Source organism: Bos taurus, chromosome 19, assembly GCF_002263795.3.
Source record: "Bos taurus isolate L1 Dominette 01449 registration number 42190680 breed Hereford chromosome 19, ARS-UCD2.0, whole genome shotgun sequence".
NCBI lineage: Eukaryota > Metazoa > Chordata > Mammalia > Artiodactyla > Bovidae > Bos > Bos taurus.
Window position 1 is genome coordinate 25629999 of NC_037346.1, and position 14298 is coordinate 25644296.

At 49.5% G+C, this 14298-nt stretch overlaps 1 protein-coding gene across 5 annotated transcripts in view; it reads right to left on the minus strand.

Annotated features, from left to right (window-relative positions):
• Nucleotides 1–9427: 9427 nt before the first annotated feature.
• WSCD1 (WSC domain containing 1) overlaps nt 9428–14298 on the minus strand; it is a 47647-nt gene continuing 42776 nt past the window's right edge. For 4 of the 5 annotated variants that reach the window (XM_005220255.5, XM_015458644.2, XM_015458645.3 and 1 more), the window contains exon 9: nt 9428–14131. In XM_005220255.5, the coding sequence (XP_005220312.1) occupies nt 13779–14131 (353 nt within the window). In that variant the 3' untranslated portion in view covers nt 9428–13778. The remainder of the gene's footprint in view (nt 14132–14298) is intronic. The other variant, NM_001206900.1, reaches the window with a different exon arrangement.

A 14298-nucleotide genomic window follows, 5' to 3' on the forward strand; every position in this document is an offset into this window, starting at 1 on the left:
AGGACTGGGTGGCTGCCATAAGCCAGTGGACCAGGCCACAGTCTGTATGTTTGCTCCTGGCTGAACTGCAGGTAAATATGGCCCCTCCCTGAGCTAAGCTTGTCTGGCAAGTGCTTATCCAGCACACTAGGTGTCTCTGGGACTGAGACAGGTTACTCTCCCCACATTCCTGCACCAGTGACCTCCATTTTGTCAGTACCTGTGGTTCCCCACAAGCAAAGCCCAGCTGCAGCCTGGCGCCTGCTTTGCCATGGCGGCTCTCCATCTGCCCTTCTCTTCACTTCCTGCATTCCATTTGGCTTCCATGGGCTCTCCAGACATCTCCTGCCTGCACTGCTCTCTGACACTGTGTAGCAGCTTTCAAATCAGTATTTGTCCCTGGAGGATCATGGAAGGGGCTGAGAAAATGAGCCAGAGACACCCATCGCTGCTAGCCTGGCTGCAGCACTAAGTTCCTGTCTTCCTGAGGGTCATCAGAGGATTGTCCTGGACCCAAAAGGATGAGACATGCTTCTCTGTATCCCTTAGGAACATATCTGGAATGACACCGACTGGTGTGGCTTCTGTAACAAGCATGTCCTTGGAATTTTCCTGAGTTGTGAGGGGTCCACGGTTGGATGATGGAGGAAAAGGTTTATGGTCATGACTTAGATTCTAGGAAACGCCTTGCTTTAGTCAATGGAGTGGATAATTTTTCTATATTTGTGTGATTTTCCCCCTCATTACTCATTTGCTCATTGATGTGTTTGATTATTCACTCAACAAACATTTCACAAGCACTGAATGGAACGACTGGGTAAGAGCAGTTAGCTGGCAACTGGGCACCCTAGGTTCAATTCTCAACTCCCTCATTTCCACACAGTTTTTTCAAGCCCCCAATTCCTTATCTGTGAAATACAATTAGATATAGAATCTGCGTCATTTTATTGTTCTGAGGGATCAGTAAAATCACCTTTTAAATCCTCCATAAAAGGCCACTATTATTACTGTTGCTGATGCTGTCATTGTTCAGTTTAGTTCAGATCAGTCACTCAGTCGTGTCCAACTCTGCGACCCCATGGACTGCAGCACGCCAGGCCTCCCTGTCCATCACCAACTCCCAGAGTTTACTCAACCTCATGTCCATTGAGTTGGTGATGCCATCCAACCATCTCATCCTCTGTCGTCCCCTTCTCCTCCTGCCTTCAATCTTTCCCAGCATCAGGGTCTTTTCCAATAAGTCAGTTCTTTGCATCAGGTGGCCAAAGTATTGGAGTTTCAGCTTCAGCATCAGTCCTTCCAATGAATATTCAGGACTGATTTCCTTTAGGATGGACCAGTTGGATCTCCTTGCAGTCCAAGGGACTCTCAAGAGTCTTCTCCAACACCACAGTTCAAAAGCATCAATTCTTCGGCGCTCAGCTTTCTTTATAGTCCAACTCTCACATCCATACATGACCGCTGGAAAAACCATAGCCTTGATTAGATGCACCTTTGTTGGCAAAGTAATGTCTCTGCTTTTGAATATGTTGTCTAGGTTGGTCATAACTTTTCTTCCAAGGAGCAAGCGTCTTTTAATTTCATGGCTGCAGTCACCATCTGCAGTGATTTTGGGGCCCCCCAAAATAAAGTCTCACTGTTTCCATTGTTTCCCCATCTATTTGCCATGAAGTGATGGGACCAGATGCCATGATCTTAGTTTTCTGAATGTCGAGTTTTAAGCCAACTTTTTCACTGTCCTCTTTCACTTTCATCAAGAGGCTCTTTAGTTCTTTGTTTTCTGCCATAAGGGTAGTGTCATCTGCCTATCTGAGGTTGTTGCTATTACTTTTAGCCGAGAGTCTGGGGGGATGCTGGGGAAGCAGACATAAATAGCATGGCCCCTGCCCTAAGAAAGCTCACAGTCCAACTGCAAAGGCAGATACAGATAAGACAAGGGTCATTGAGGGTTAGCGGCAGAACCATGGAAATGGACTGTGGGGATTACAGAGGAGAGACCTGTGAACCGCACTTGGGGGAACAGAGAAGGCTCCTCAGAGAAGGCAGGTCCATTCAAGTGGGTCTTGAATGGTATTTAAGATGCTAATAGTCAGAGATGGGAAAGAATGACATTCCAGGGAAATAGAAGACAATGAACTTGAGCAAAGGACAGCTAACCATCTATAGTAGCTGAGCATCACATGAAGATGGCAACAAGGAAGAGGATGTTCATGTGGCCACATTACAGAGGGCTTTGCATGCCAAGCCAAGGCAGGGCGGGAGGGGGCATTTGGGTTTTATTCTGTTGGCCTTGGGCAGTGCTTCCAGCACCTTCAGCAAGGGAACAATAGGATCTGATTGTTGCCAAGGGTACAACCTGCCATTATAAAAATAAATACATTCACCCGAGACTCTGAGGAAATTGGCAGGAATAAGCAGCCAGATTTTCAGTGCTTTGCCTATGTGAGTTAGCTTCTTGCCACAGGCAAAGGGGCCAAGAAGAATGATGTCATGGGGGCCTTGGGACGCCTCGTGTGCAGAGCAGGTGGCCAAATTGCGCCTAGCAGGCACTGTGAGGCTGAGGAAGTAAACAGGAAGGCATTTAGCACAACGGCTCACTTCCTCCAATCCCTGTGGCTCCAGCCGACTCCTGGCAATCTGGGGAAATTATAGATGGGACGCCGAGGTCTGGTGGGACCGGTAACAAAGCACATTAGAGCCAGATGCCTCCGAGTCTGAATCCTCATTCTGCCACTTAATTAGCTGGGTGACCATGAGGACCAATTGTTTAACCTTTCCAAGGCTCAGTGTCCTCATCTGTAAAATGGGAATAATAGTGACTGTTTCTTCCTGTACCTTCTCAGTGGGAGAAGGTACAGGAAGTTTTAAGCATAACACCAGATATGCAGTAAGTGCTCATGTTAGAGCAGGTGATATGAATGATTTTTTTTAAGTCGCTCAGTCGTGTCTGACTCTTCGCAACCCCATGGACTATACAGTCCCTGGAATTCTCCAGGCCAGAATACTGGAGTAGGTAGCCTTTCCCTTCTCCAGGGGATCTTCCCAACCCAGGGATCGAACCCATGTCTCCCGCATTGCAGGTGGATTCTTCACCAACTGAGCCACAAGGGATGTTAAAAGGGACTTTGGGACTCCCCTGGTGTCCCAGTGGTTAAGAATCTGCCTGCTAATGCAAAGGACATGGGTTCGACCCCTGGTCTGGGAACTAAGATCCCACATGCCACTAGGCAACTAAGCCCGTGTGCCACAGCTGGAGCCTATGTTCCGAAGCAAGAGAAGCCACTGCAATGAGAAGCCTGAGCACTGCAATTAGAGTAGCCCCTGCTCGACGCAACTAGAGAAAGCCCAGATGCAGCAACAAAGTCTCAGCACAGCCAAAGATTAATTAATTAATTAAAAGAATAAAATAAAAGGGGCTCTGGGGACTTCAAAAGGCTCTGCACACAGGCCTTCCTCACTTCCCACACCTTCCTCTGTCATATCTTCTTGCAGTTCTGCTCTGCCCACACTGCCAACAGCCCCGGAACTGGCTGGAGAAGAGCAGGAGTACAAAGATAGCTCCCTGCCTCAGAGGGTTTATTGTCAGAAAACACAAAAGCGTATCATACATTTTTCACCACTTTTCTCCTAAGAGGGTAAAATACGCATCGTGTATCTTTTTTTCCCCCCAGAACCTTACAAATTTTAGCTGTAAATGGTAAAACACATCAATGAATTTCCCCATGAATATTTATTGAAATTGCACTTTTAATACAAAGCCATTTGAAAAGTGAAACTCCAAGGAAAATGCATTTTGTGCAGCCATTGATCTTAAAATATTTACTATGAATATGCTCATCCTGGAAATATTGCACACTGCTTTTTATTATTTGTTCTGGATGAAATCACAGGGATTTGGCCAAGATGGTTTTTACAAGCGGAGCAGTACTGGCAAGATGATCCTCTGGATGGCATTCAGCTTGCTTCCTTTCCAGTCCTCGGTTTGTTGGTTTCTGGCAACTGTTCCATAGACACCTCCGGGATTCAGACATGACTAGTGAACGGAGACTAGAGGCACACCTGGAGCAGGTGAGCTCTGAAAACCGCTAACTAGAAAAGCATGGGCCTGAAGTGGAAGGATCGTCAGGTCATCTTGTCCAATGCCCTCACCTGTACATGACATGAAAGAAAAGTGAAGTCGCTCAGTCATGTCTGACTCTTTGCAACCCCGTGGACTATAGCCTATCAGGCTTCTCCGTTCATGGGATTCTCCAGGCAAGGATACAAGTGGGTTGCCATTTCTTTCTCCAGGAGATCTTCCCATCCCAGGGATTGAACTCGGGTCTCCTGCATTGTAGGCAGACCCTTTACCACCTGAGCCACCAGGGAAGTCCATGACATGACGGTGCCCTTAAAGACTGGATGCCATTTCTCAACTCACCCGCTGGATTGATAAACCTGGAAAAGAGTGATAATTCCTAAAGCCTGTAAAGATGCAGGGAGATAAACATTGTATACATTGGTAATGAGACTATGAATCGTTGCAAACTTTTCTGAGAGCGGGCCATCAGTATTGATTAAAGTTGTAAGTACAGGACTTCCCTGGTGGTCCAGTGGTTAAGAATCCACCAGCCAATGCAGGGGACATGGCTTCCATCTCTGGTCTTGGAAGATTCCACAGGCCTCGGGGCAGCGAAGCCCCTGCACCCCAACTACTGAATCCCCTGTGCCCTAGAGCCTGTGCTCCGGAATAAGAGAAGCCACCGCAATGAGAAACCAACACACCACAACTGGAGAGTAGACCGTCCACTACAACTAGAGAAAGTCCACGCACGACAACCAAGACCCAACATGGCCAAAAATCAAGAAAATTTTTAAAAACTGTAAGTACACATACCCTTTGAATCAGCAATTTCACTTTTGGGAATCTGTCCTATAGATCTAAAAGCATCCATGCAGAAATGCATATGTAGAGTGATGCTTTTTACAGCCTAGTTTGTAGGAGCCCTAGCTAGAAACTGCCTAGATATTCACCAAAAGGGAACTGTGTGAATGAAGCAGTCCCTGAATCTGTAGACTGGTGGTCTCTAAGTATTATTCATTGCTCATTTAATGATAGCATGTACTTCCAGAACATGGATATTTATTTGCATGTGTGAATATCTTAAGTGTAGGGTAAACAAATACAATGGAGAAGGCAATGGCAGCCCACTCCAGTACTCTTGCCTGGAAAATCCCATGGATGGAGGAGCCTGGTGGGCTGCAGTCCATGGGGTCGCTAGGAGTCGGACACGACTGAGCGACTTCCCGTTCACTTTTCACTTTCATGCATTGGAGAAGGAAATGGCAACCCACTCCAGTGTTCCTGCCTGGAGAATCCCAGGGACATGGGAGCCTGGTGGGCTGCCGTCTATGGGGTCACACAGAGTCAGACACGACTGAAGCGACTTAGCAGCAGCAAACAAATACAAAATAGAAATTTTAAAGAGATGAGATTAAAAATAAAGAGATAGAACTTTGAATATTTTTTCTTTGTGCCAGTGGGGTGCAGGCTCCCTGTTTTGGAGGTTACTAGAGAATATCATGCTACCTTCCTAAAGGAGTAAAATCAAATACTGGGGACCATCATCTGATTTTGCAAAAGTGTGACTGTACAACGCAGATTGTTACGCCTTTTTATCTTCTACTAACTGATGCACTATCATTCATGGATATAGATATAGTCACACTCACACACACATGGTTTTACATATTCATAAGACTATAGAGAGCAGTGTGCATGGATTATACCAGGCTGTCACTATTGGGACTCCATTGAGGGCAGGACAGGAAAGTTAGAAAAGAAAAGAAATTGGGGAAAGGGGGAAGATCTTTAAAAAGACTATAGCAAAATGGGAAAATATTGCTAACATGAAATTGAAAGCTGCTCAGTCTGACTCTTTACAACCCCGTGGACTGTAGCCCACAAGGCTCCTCTGTCCATGGAATTTTCCAGGCAAGAATACTAGAGTGGGTTACCATTTCCTCCTCTAGGGGAGCTTCCCAACCCAAGGATAGAAACTGGGTCTCCTGCAGTGCAGATTCCATCTGCCAAGGAGAACAGGCCCGTGCGCCACAACTGCCGAGCCCCAGGGCTGCAAGTACTGAAGCCCGTGTGCCTAGAGCCTGTGCTCCTCAACAAGAGCGGCCCCAGCAGTGCGAAGCCCACACACTGCAACTAGAGAGTAACCCCTGCTCGCCGACACTAGAGAGAGCCCTCGAGAAGCAACGAAGACCCAGTGCAGCCAAATATAAATAAGGAAATCAGTAAAAGTTTAAAAAACAATTCACTTATGGGCTCCACTGTCCAGCACAGCCGTCAGATCTGAGCTGACATCCTTTGCATCTCATGTCCTCTTCCCAGTTCCATGACTTGGCCTTACCCTGAGCAGCAAAACAAAGCTCAGTCCAGTGATGAGAAAGAGAGAAAGAGAGGTTTGGGCACAGGGTCCCCAGACAGGGCAGCTATGGTTGGGATAAGCTCTACTTGCTGCTCCAAGGGGCAGGAGACCAAGTCAGGCCCAGGATGCTTCCTCAGTCAGAACTCACTGGTGCCAGAGATGGTCCCACTGTCCTTGGCTACTGGGCCGTTTGAAGGGAAAATTGAATTATAATCCTAACATCTTCTGTACATCTGAAAATTTGTCATAGTAATTAAATGCTAATAAGGCGAAGGAGATTAAATGGATAGTTTCCTTAAAGATTACACTCCACCATCCAAGGTCAGGTGGAAATTATAAGTAATGTAGTGGTGTAGTCAGATCACTCCGGCTGAATAAATGTCACGACCAAAGCAAGGAGTCACTCAGTTTTCTATATTTGAACATCTCATTAGAGCCTGTGTCATTCAAAGATGTATCGGGTGGCAGAGAGGTGACATTTAAGGTCTCTCATGGAAAGCCAAACCCTTAATTATCTGATGGAGGTTAATGTGGCTATGGAACAGGGGAAGCCTGAGTATAACAGGAAATAATGGATTATGCTAAGAGCTGGTTTCAATGGTAACCCCGGGGAGTGGACCATCCTGGTAGGATGTGGGGCCAGGGCCAGAGTTTTCCTGCCTTGCTGGTTCCCTGCCAGGCTGAATGGAGGGAACCAGGACAGTCCTCCTTGGTATCAAGAAGCGATGCCTGATGAAACTTCCCTGGTGGTCCAGTGTCTAAGACTCGGTGTTCCCAATTCAGGGCCCTGGGTTCAATCTCTGGTCGGAGAACTAGATCTGGCATGCCACAGCTAAGAGTTTGAAAGCTGAAACTAAAGATCCTGCCTGCTGCAAAGATCAAACATCCCATGTACCACAACTAGGACCCAGCTCAGCCAAATAAATAAGTAAAATATATATAAAAAAATACAACACTGTTCCTGTCTTCACTGGTTTCAAAGCCAGTGAAACAAATAAGTAAATATAGCTTTTCAAGTGAATGGAAAATGTTGTTGAATTGATTGCTGCTGTGTTAGTCGCTCAGTCATGTCCAACTCTTTGAAACCCCATGTAGCCCACCAGGCTCCTCTGTCCGTGGGATTCTCCAGGCAAGAATACTGGAGTGGGTAGTCATTTCCTTCTCCAGGGGATCTTCCCCACAGCCAGGGATCAAACCCAGGTGTCCTGCATTGCAGGCAGATTCTTTACAGTCTGAGCCACCAGGGAAGCCCATTGAATTGATTATCGAATTTGAAAAAAGAAAAGGAAGAAGAGAAGAAATAAACAAAAATCATTTTTATGTTAAGAGGATTTTACTTCTCCCGGGGCACTATCCATTCTGGAGGAGACCTGACAAAGACTGGCTTTTTCAATATCCAGACTCTGGTCACTTGCAGTGGTCAGGATGGCTGGCATGTGATTTAAAGGGACAGCTGTCTTCAGCAGCCGGAGCCCACACCTGCATGTACATGGAAACACACACAGACTGCTGGGCTCAGGTCCACCAAAGATGCTTATCTAATAATGTTTTGGAGGAGCAGGGCCTTTCTGTTGCCTGGAATGCTTATGACTAAGGAGTGAAAACTCTGAGCTCCTGATTTAATTGTTCAGTCACTAAATCATATCCAACTCTGCAACTCCATGGACGGCAACACGCCAGGCGTCCCTGTCCTTCACTGTTTCCCATAGTTTGCTTAAATTCATGTCCACTGAGTCAGTGATGCTATCTAACCACTTCATCCTCTGCCACCCCCTTCTCCTCCTGCCTTCAATCTTTCCCAGCATCAAGGTATTTCCCAATGAATTGGCTCTTCCCATCAGGTGGCCAAAGTACTGGAGCTTCAGCTTCAGCATTGGCCCTTCCAATGAATATTCAGGGTTGATTTCCTTTAGGATTAACTGGTTTGATCTCCTTGCAGTCCAAGGGACTCTCAAGAGTCTACTCCAGCACCACAGTTCAAAAGCATTAGTTCTTTGGCACTCAGCCTTCTTTATGGTCCAACTCTCACGTATATACTGGAAAAACCATGAAGTGAAGTGAAGTGAAAGTCGCTCAGTCATGTCCAGCTCTTTGAGTCCATGGGATTCTCCAGGCCAGAATACTGGAGTGGATAGCCTTTCCTTTCTCCAGGGGATCTTCCCAACCCAGGGATTGAAGCCAGGTCTTCCGCATTGCAGGCAGATTTTTTACCAGCTGAGCCACCAGGGAAGCCCCATAGCTTTGACTATACGGACCTTTGTCAGCAAAGTAATGACTCTGCTCTTTAATATGCTGTCTAGGTTTATCATAGCTTTCCTTCCAAGGGACAATTATGGTCCCCATCTCTAACCTCAGACCTTTGAAAAGCCCTCCTCCCTCTGAGGAAGGCCCTTAACATTGAACTCAGGTGCCCACCAAAAATATCTTGGCAAAGAATTAGCAGTGAAATGAATGGGGTCACTTCCAAACAAGTTGAATGTGCACAATTGCCTCAATTCTAGAAACTTCTGGAAGAGTTATAGGGATGCAATACAGGGGCAATCAGGTGGTTTCAGGGAAGGAGCCCATATTCTGGCCCTAGCCACCCCCACACCTCAAAGCTTCATAGGAAACCCACCCCCATTCCCAATCTCATTTTTCTTATCTGCAAAATAAAGGTTTTGAACTTTGGGCAACTCAGTCTCAGAAACTAAATTTGGTAAGGATTGAATGAGACAATTTATGGTTTGGGTTGGTCAATCAAGAGGATTGATTTTTCCAAGGAAACCCAGGTGACCTCATTATGTACCAACTTAAAAATGCTACTTGTCCTGGCTGACAGAGCACAGCTTCCTACTGAGCATCTCGCATCCACCCCCATTCCTGCAAAAAGCAACTTCTTAATCCGACAGCTCATTGTTGTTCTTGTCTCTGTCTTCATCTAGTTCTGCCACAGAGATAGAGAATATCAGAATCCCAGGGTCTCTCAATCCAAGCCTTGTAAAAAACCCTCTGGGCTGTAAGTAACAGAAACCAAACTCAACCCAACATAAACAATAAAGGGAATTTATTGGCTCATGTAACAAAACCATCCACAGGCAGGGCCAGTCACAGGCAAAGATGGATCCTATGCTTAACAGCATCAACAAGGATCTGGTTTCCTTCTGCCTCCTGACTCTCTCTTCTGTTGTCAGCTTCATGCTGGGAGGGGTCCCCTCCAGGATTCCCAAGACAGCCCCTGTCAAGACCCAAGGTTACCTACTTCTTCGTTGACATCTAGCAAGGTGAATAAAAAGAGCCTTTACTCAACATTTCCAGAAGTCTTGAAATTCCCTCTGGCTCCATTGCCTTAGGAAACATGACCATCACTGTAGCCAGAGAGATGGGATGAGGTGTGGACTTAGCCCAGGTAATGCATCCCACCCCAGAAATGATGACAGAGACAGCTCCAGCAGAACATAACCCGCCCCTGCCAAGAGACATCAGGGGCTGCTGGGAAAGGAAATGGGGAAATGAACACCAGGGATGCAACCAACAGCCTCCAACTCGTCTCCCATTTTACAGATGGGGAACCGAGGCCAGAGAGAGAGAAGGCCTGTTCTAAGATCACAGCAGAGAAGAGCTGGGACCACGACCCACCCCTTTAATCTGCAGACTTGATCCTATTTCCACTCTACTCTAATTCGACCTTGTTCAGGCCAACTCAGGAAATATTAAGTGGTCATCAATGTGGGTTCAGATCAATCAATTTCTCCCCAAACCTTAATGAACTACTTCGGAAGCATCACATTTTAAACACTTCCAACAAATTTTCAGCCAAAAGAAAACAAACCTCAGTCCCAGGAATTCTTGCAGCCACAAAGATCAACCCCAGCACTTCCATCTCCCCTCTTGGGGCCCCCTAAGAACCAAGTGGCTCCTGTTACTTTTAAGGGGAAAAAATGCATTCTGGTGTGCAAACATTCTCGCATATTCATGCACTCTAAATCTAATTTTAGCTGCACGAGACTTCATTATAAGACGCTCACATAATTAAGCAGTTTTCTTCCCAGGGTTTGGAAGCCTGTCTATTCTTCTCTCTCATTAACACATCACTGGGATTATCAAGAATGAGTTTCAGTTTTTTCAAATTATATATTTTGGTTTTTCCAAATTGATCCACAACGGGAGATGAAATCCATGAAAATTACATGTTTTAACACAGGTTTGTGCAACTCCACAGCTTTGCTATTAAAATTGGAATCTGTAAACAGGATTTCTCTGTTCTGGTCTGATTAGCTACATCTGCCATGCTTCTCTCCTAAATTCAAGCCTGTTTTACTCCTTGGCTGGCTGGGACAGCATCTTCTTTATGGAGAAGCTGAGAGCTAGAGATGAGACCTAACTTGAAGAAGGACAAACAGACTTTCCCAAAAGAACAGACACATCCCCTTCCCGTGCTTCTCAGGAGCTGGTGGGGGCGGGGGGGGTGGGGTGGTGGTGGTGACTGCTGAGAACCATTAGCACATGGGGCCTTAACATCTTACTCACCCAACATCCAGGATCAGGTGCTGAGGTTCAGGTATCTTGCCAGGTGGACTGACTCAACACAATGCACCCCAATCCCATCATTCCACTTATCTGCATGCCTGGCTAAGGTGCACAGTAAACTCCAAGGCCATCTGAGCAAGTGGCCCTCCACCTGAAGGAGTGAGGGTCTCTGGGTACCTGGCAGCAGGGAACAGTCTCATCATCTATCAGGAAAAACAGGCTGGGACTGCTGTTCTCCTGAGCCCAGGGGGCCATGCCCTGGCTGCAGTCCTAATCGGTCCTCCAGCCACTCCACTGCCCTTTGCAGACTCCTTGACATTTGAGTCTTCTCCCCAAAGACTGTCTGGGTGGCCAGGAGAGTGAGGGTCACTGCCAGGGAGCCAGTTTCTGGACTGGCTTCCCTCTCCTCCATCATCCAGGGCTGCAGTCTCCTTTGAGATTTTAGGTTCACTCTGGGATGCAGGTATTCCCTGGGCCCCCTTCCAAGGCAGGGTGAAAACTCCTGGTGGATTTCAACTGCTCCTGCTACTCAGGAGAATCAGCCTCATCAGGGCTTGTCGCATACTTGATCCTCGAGCCATGCTGTATCAATAATTGCTTATCAAGACCCTGGAGTTTCCAGCCTTGAGCTGAGCCCCAGCAATGCTTTAGGAGGATCTAAAATGGCCTCAGCATCGGTGTGGGTTTGGGGGAGACTCAAAAAGAACTTGGAGGCCACCAGGAACGGATGCTCAAGGCCATTCATTAAAAATTGAAGGCTAGGGAGGCTTCCCTCTGAGGAAGGGCCTCTCCTCTAGGGCCCTCAGCTCTGCCTGCCCCCACTGGGGTGCTGTCAGTTCCTGATCTCCAGCCAGGGAGCAGGTGGTCCCACATTCCCATGCCCAGCTTTCCCAAACCCTTCACGCTGATGCAGAGGTCAGACCAGCAGGCCCAGCCCAGGCCTGGAGAAACTGCAGAGGGACTCAGGGACTGCCCAAGTTCAAGCCCATCCACCTTTCTCCCTCACAGGGGTCAGTGTGTGGCCGAGCTCTCAACAGCCCTCCCTGGGTCCCACTTGTCCTGGGCTGTGCTCCCAGTTTCACCTCACCCTCTAGACTTCAGACCCCTGGTCTCTGCAGCCCCATTTCCGAGCCCAAGATGTGTAGTGAAGGGTGACCCAAGAAGGTAATTAGCATCAGCACCCCTCCCCCTCCCAGGCTGAGCACTGGCTGGCAGTGAGGAGAGTCCTTTTCTCTGTCCCCTCCTCTGTCCTCACCCACCCACTCCCACCTTCTTCCTGCACAGACTCAGAGGCACGCACCCACACCCACTCATCGGTTCTCAAAACACACAAGGGTTTTTCCAAACCTCTGAGCCTTCATGCGTGCTGTTCCCTCTGCTTCAATTCCCCTTCCCCTTCGCTCCATTGGAATAATGTCTACAGACTCCTCAGGACCAGTGCAGAGCCGCTGCAATGCATTATCTGACCTCCACACCCCGCACACACACTCGTCTCTTGCTGGATTTCTCACTCCCTCCCCCAGCCCCTCTAGGCCCTGAGCAGCGAAGAGGAGGCCATCTTCTCAGGAGCCCTGTAAACTCATACACAGCAGTGCCGCTAGCGCCAGCTTCCCATATCCCCGAATGGGAAAGATGTCAGTGTCACAAAAAGAGACAGAGGGTGTGACAAAGAGACCCAGTGACAGGAAGTGGAGGGTGAATAACAGTGAACCGAGAGGGCTGGCGGGTAGGGGTCAGGCAGAAGCTGCAGCCATGGCCTCCCTCCCAGGGTCTTGATGGGCCATGCTGGCCCCCACTTCCTCATGACCAGGAGTGGGGGGATCCTGCGAAGAGCTGTCAAGATGGGTGGGGCAACCAGCCCAGTGGCCCCCAAGACTCATCTCTCCTGGGTCTGCCCAGCCCAAGCAGCCCCCTCCACTGGCACTGCTGGGATATGGGCCCTCTCCTGGAGGCCCAGCCCCCTCCCACCCAACCCGCCACCCCCACCCCTGGTCTCCTCACCCCTACACCCTACTTCTGGGATAAGGCGTGAGTCCCCAGCTTTATGTGGAGAGTCGGAGAAAGAAGCCAGGCAAGGAGGCGCCAATTCAAGGAGTGCTGACATTGGATGGGGCGGTGGGTGCACAGAGCTTACAGCCGGTCCTGAGGTGGGGGTGTCTGTGGGCGGCTCTGCTCTGCCCATATCGCCACCAGCCCATCCAAGGAGAAGGGAGAGGCCAGGCTACAGAGCCGGTCATAACACCACGCACACTGGGGGATGCAGACGTGCACTCAGGGCTGCCTGGCCCGGCGGCCATAGACTGTGAGCCCGTCTCCAGGCCAGGGTCCTGGCTCCTCGGGGCACTAAGCCCACCCAGCCCAGCATCCCGCAGTCAAAGCCCCTGACCAGCAAGCCTGCACTGGGCTGGCGACAGGAAACCCCGGGTCCCTGAGAACTCGGGGTGCATGTGTGTGTCAGGGTGTCAGAGAGACAGACAGGCAGCCCCTGGGAACACATAACCTGGCGTCTGCGGGCCTGCACTGACGTTCGTGTTTGCAAGTCTGAGAGTGTCAGGCACGCCCAGGGTGGTGGCTTAGGCGCATTAACGGGACACCGTGAGCAGAAAGTGGCAGGTCTAAGCAGGTCTGGCAAGGAGTGTGTGTCTCTTTGCATCTGTCCTGTGACATCAGGTCTGCTGGCTGGGAGTCAGGCCCAGGTGTCCCTGTGCGGCAGGGACGCAGCCCCAGGGCGGGCCTCTGTGCAGGTGGCATAGGCCCCTCCTCTGAGCATCCCAGGGAGGCAGCGGCAGGCGAGCGTCCCAGCGAGCACGTGTGCAGCCCCGTGAAGGTGGCCGGCTCCCGGTGGGGTGGGCAGAGCGGGCCTGGAGCCTATCATCTGGGCACGTACTCCCGGGGCAGCCCGGCCCAGTTGTGGTCGCGCAGGGCCTGATCCACCGTCCGGATGTAGCCGTTGATCAAGTCCTTCATCTCCGGGGTGAAGGGCTCAGGGTCGTGTGGGCGCCGGCCGCGCCGCCGGAAGCTGCCTTCCTTGTTGTTCTCCACGCACAGCAGGCGCTCCTCACTCACGGACACGTTGAGGAAGGCTACCATCTCCCTCAGCGTGGGCACCAAGCTGCGCCTCAGCTCCTCGTAGTGAACCACCAGCAGTCGCTTGCCATACTTAAGCCAGTCCAGCACATGCGAGGACCACCACGACGCATAGCTGTTGACAAAGTCCGGCCACTCTGTGGAGAAAAGAAGGGGTGCCGTGTCAGAGCCCGGCCCGGCGGGCCTGGGGCCTCCCCTTCTGGGGGCCAGGATGCTCCATCCCCCTCTGCCTGGGACCAACCTGCCCGGATCCCCCCACCAAGGAAGGATCTCGTGAGGGGTGACCTTGTGAGGGGGACAGTTA